The 4,204-nt window shown below is 47.9% G+C and overlaps 1 protein-coding gene across 6 annotated transcripts; it reads left to right on the top strand.

Moving 5' to 3' along the window:
* Positions 1-234: 234 nt before the first annotated feature.
* On the top strand, positions 235-3,256 carry GAS1 (growth arrest specific 1). 6 transcript variants are annotated; one of them, XM_040355498.1, is made up of 3 exons: positions 235-1,625; positions 1,792-2,284; positions 2,456-3,256. In XM_040355498.1, exon 1 carries the CDS (start codon positions 427-429, stop codon positions 1,228-1,230), a length of 804 nt encoding a protein of 267 aa, XP_040211432.1. In that variant the 5' UTR covers positions 235-426; the 3' UTR covers positions 1,231-1,625; positions 1,792-2,284; positions 2,456-3,256. The 6 variants fall into 6 exon arrangements, with proteins under 6 accessions (XP_040211432.1, XP_040211430.1, XP_040211433.1 ...); XM_040355496.1 differs by having other exon boundaries at positions 1,792-2,202; positions 2,285-3,256; XM_040355499.1 differs by having other exon boundaries at positions 1,792-2,120.
* The last annotated feature ends 948 nt before the right edge of the window (positions 3,257-4,204 follow it).

Below are 4,204 nucleotides of genomic sequence, written 5' to 3' on the forward strand. Positions count from 1 at the left end.
AGTGTGATGATGAGGACGGAGTAGCTGGGGAAAGGGGTGGGCTTTGTGTCATCCTAAAGCATTTGCTTCTCACCGCCTCCCCCCCATTACTCCCCATCCATCCATCACCATCCCCCTCCTAAGGATCTCCTCCACACACACACAAAAGTTTCAACAACAAGCGTGTGGACCAATGGCAGTCGGGGGATCCGGGAAAGGGGCTGGGCTAGGGGCGAGGAGATGAGGAGAAAAGCAGCGAGCCCCGGCAGCCCGGGTAGAGAGTAGAGAAGAGCCGCACATCGCCGCACGCACACCGCCGCACATCTCTTGGTTCCCAGGCTGTGATGAGAACACGCCGTGTCCCGGGAGAAGAGGCGCTGACTTTGCCATGGTGAAGGATGAGGACTGCCATTACAATGCCTTGTAGCTGCTCTTAGTCGGGCAGGGATGGCGGCCCGGTGCACGTTGCTGTTGTTGCTGGGCTCGGTGTTGGGGGTGGCTCTAAGCCGGGGCCTGATTTGTTGGCATGCCATCTTGCAGTGCCAGCGGGAGTCTGACTGTAGCTATGCCTTCAGCCAATACACCGAGGCTTGTTCTTCAGTCATATCCCGCCCGGGAGAATCTTCCCGTCACCACCGCTGCCCCAGTCATTGCATCTCCGCCCTCATCCAACTCAACTCCACGAAGGGGGGGCCGGCCCTGGAGAACTGTGACTGCGCCGTAGACGACAGCTGCAAAGCCACCAAGCGGGCCATCGAGCCGTGCATGCCCTGGACCAGCGGAGCAAGAGTTGGGGGCGGGGCCTCGGCGGCGGGAGGCGGGGCCATCATGGGCTGCACGGAAGCCCGCAGACTGTGCGATGGGGACCGCCGCTGCCAAGCCTCTGTCAACCGCTACATGAGCAAGTGTGGTCGGCTCTTCAATGGGGTGCGATGTACGGACGAGTGCCGGGGGGTGATCGAGGACATGATGCAGGTGCCTAAGGCTCTGCTGCTCAATGACTGTGTGTGTGATGGGCCAGAGAGAGCCATCTGTGAGACCCTCAAGGAGAACATGGCCCGCCTGTGCTTTGGGGCCGAGCCTGGCAGCAGTGGCAACTCGGACTACGACGAATACGAGGATGAGTACGACGAAGAGGAAGAGCCACACCGGGTTGTCACCGGTGACACCAATAATGGATCGCCCACGTTGTACGCTAACGCGCTCACCTTGGGGACTTCCGTGGCACTGGTGCTACTTCTACTGGGGTGACATGGACGTCTGATGGGCCAATGCATCTACTGTCAACCCCATCCAGGGGCAGCTGCTGGACATAGCGCAAGACTTTCAGCTGTCACGTTTGGAACTGAAGGAAAACAAAAAAAAGATGTCGCTATAGGACGCAAGAACATGTGCCCTTTAAGACTGGGCATACGCTATGTAGTCTGATTGTACATCTGCCAACGACTATGGGTCTGCCTGTCACCCCGAATAGATAGGTCCTACTACATAGTTGTGGTAAATCCAAAATTGATTGTACAGTCAAGTTGCATTGTGTTTGGTGACCCTTGGGTTGTCCTACACAAAGTCATCTGATCGTATGATCTCCTTTAGATCTGCCAACAATTAGGTACTCCAAGAACCTGCCTGTCAACCCGAATAGATAGGTCCTACGCTATGTAGTCTGATTGTACTATCTCCTTTACATCTGCCAACGACTATGGGTCTGCCTGTCACCCCGAATAGATAGGTCCTATGCTATGTAGTCTGATTGTACTATCTCCTTTACATCTGCCAACGACTATGGGTCTGCCTGTCACCCCGAATAGATAGGTCCTACGCTATGTAGTCTGATTGTACTACTCCTTTACATCTGCCAACGACTATGGGTCTGCCTGTCACCCCGAATAGATAGGTCCTACGCTATGTAGTCTGATTGTACTATCTCCTTTACATCTGCCAACGACTATGGGTCTGCCTGTCACCCCGAATAGATAGGTCCTACGCTATGTAGTCTGATTGTACTACTCCTTTACATCTGCCAACGACTATGGGTCTGCCTGTCACCCCGAATAGATAGGTCCTACGCTATGTAGTCTGATTGTACTACTCCTTTACATCTGCCAACGACTATGGGTCTGCCAGTCACCCCGAATAGATAGGTCCTACGCTATGTAGTCTGATTGTACTACTCCTTTACATCTGCCAACGACTATGGGTCTGCCTGTCACCCCGAATAGATAGGTCCTACGCTATGTAGTCTGATTGTACTACTCCTTTACATCTGCCAATGACTATGGGTCTGCCTGTCACCCCGAATAGATAGGTCCTACTACATAGTTGTAGTAAATCCAAAATTGGTTGTACAGTCAAGTTCCATTGTGTTTGGTGGTGACCCTTGGGTTGTCCTACACAAAGTCATCTGATCGTATGATCTCCTTTAGATCTGCCAACAATTAGGTACTCCAAGAACCTGCCTGTCAACCCGAATAGATAGGTCCTACGCTATGTAGTCTGATTGTACTACTCCTTTACATCTGCCAACGACTATGGGTCTGCCTGTCACCCCGAATAGATAGGTCCTACTACATAGTTGTAGTAAATCCAAAATTGGTTGTACAGTCAGATCGCAGTGTTTGGTGACTCTTGGGTTGTCCTGCACTAAGTCATTTGATCGTATAATCTTTAGATCTGCCAACAATGATGTAGTTCAAGAGTCTGCTTGTCTGAGGACAAACCAAATGGATCCTACTACATAGTTCTAAATCTAAAATTTGATTGTATAGTCAGATTGCAATATGTTTGGTGACCCATGGGTTGTCATACACTAAGTCACCTGAACATATAATCTCCCTTAGATCTGCCAGTGACTATGTAGTGCAAGGGTCTTCTTGTCAAACCAAATAGGTAGGTTCTACTGTATAGTTATGGTACATCTAAAATTGATTGTACAGTCAGATTGCAATGTGTATGGTGATCCCTGGTTGTCATACACAAAGACATCTGATCGTATAATCTGTAGATCTGCCAACAACTACGTAGTGCAGGGGTCTGCTTGTCTGAGTACAAACCAAATAGATAGGTCCTACTATATAGTTATGATAAATCTATAATTGAATGTATAGTCAGATTGCAATGTGTTTGGTGACCCTTGTGCTGTCATACACTAAGTCATCTGATCGTGCAATCTCTTTAGATCTACCAAACAACTTGGATTGATTTGAGTGCAAAATCTGGTGCAGCTGTGCATGGTAGCCAATCAGCTTCTTCATATAAGCTTTGAGAAAAGAAAACTGGAAGCTGATGGGTTGGTTTCTATGCAGAGCTGCACTAGAGTTTGCACGCTCCGGTTTTAGTAAATCACCCCTAGCTGTGTAGTGCACGGGCCTGCTTGTCTGAACGCAAACAGAATAGATTCAGATAGGTCCCCCTACTAACTACGTAGTTTTGGTAAATCCAAAACTGATCATACAGTCAGATTGCAATGTGTTTGGTGACCTCTAGGCTGTCATACACTAAGTAATCGAATCATACAATCTGCTTTAGATCTACCAACAACTATGTAGTACAAGGGCCTGCTTGTCTGAAGACAAACCAAGTAGATTGTTAAGATAGGTCCTCCTACGACATAGTTTTGGGAAATCTAAAATTGTTTGAAATTTGTACAGTCGGATTGCAATGTGTTTGGTGACTCGCCGTACTGTATGCGGTCAGATTGTATAATCACCTACCAACAACTGTGTAGTGCAAAGGCCTGCCTGTCTGAATACAAAATGCAAAGCTTCCCCTCAAGGGCAGGATTTTATAGGCATAAATTGTACAGCCTGTCTGAATAGATTGCATAGATAGGTCCTTTTATTATTCAGTTTTGGCAAAGCTAAAGGAGATTGTATAGTGTATGGTCCACTTTAGAATATATCCAGGAAGGACTCAGGAAAGGTGGAAATCCCTGTAAATGTATGTTATGCTGTGTGTTACATTGGGGAGAGTCCCCTTTACCACTTGTCCCAGAGACCCAAAAAGAAGTAGTTGTCACTGGACCAGGTTTCCCTCTTAAAGGCAGTAACCATACGCATTTCAGTCTGCCTCTACAATCTTTGTACAACCAACTTTAGATTTACCAAAACTTAAATATAAGGACCTACCCAATAAGGCAGGCCATTGTATTACATAGTTGTTGGTACAGCTAAAGGGAATTGTACAGTCAGATTGTAACATGTGTGGTAAGCTTTAGGGTGACATCTGG

Source organism: Rana temporaria, chromosome 1, assembly GCF_905171775.1.
Source record: "Rana temporaria chromosome 1, aRanTem1.1, whole genome shotgun sequence".
In the NCBI taxonomy this organism is placed as follows: domain Eukaryota; kingdom Metazoa; phylum Chordata; class Amphibia; order Anura; family Ranidae; genus Rana; species Rana temporaria.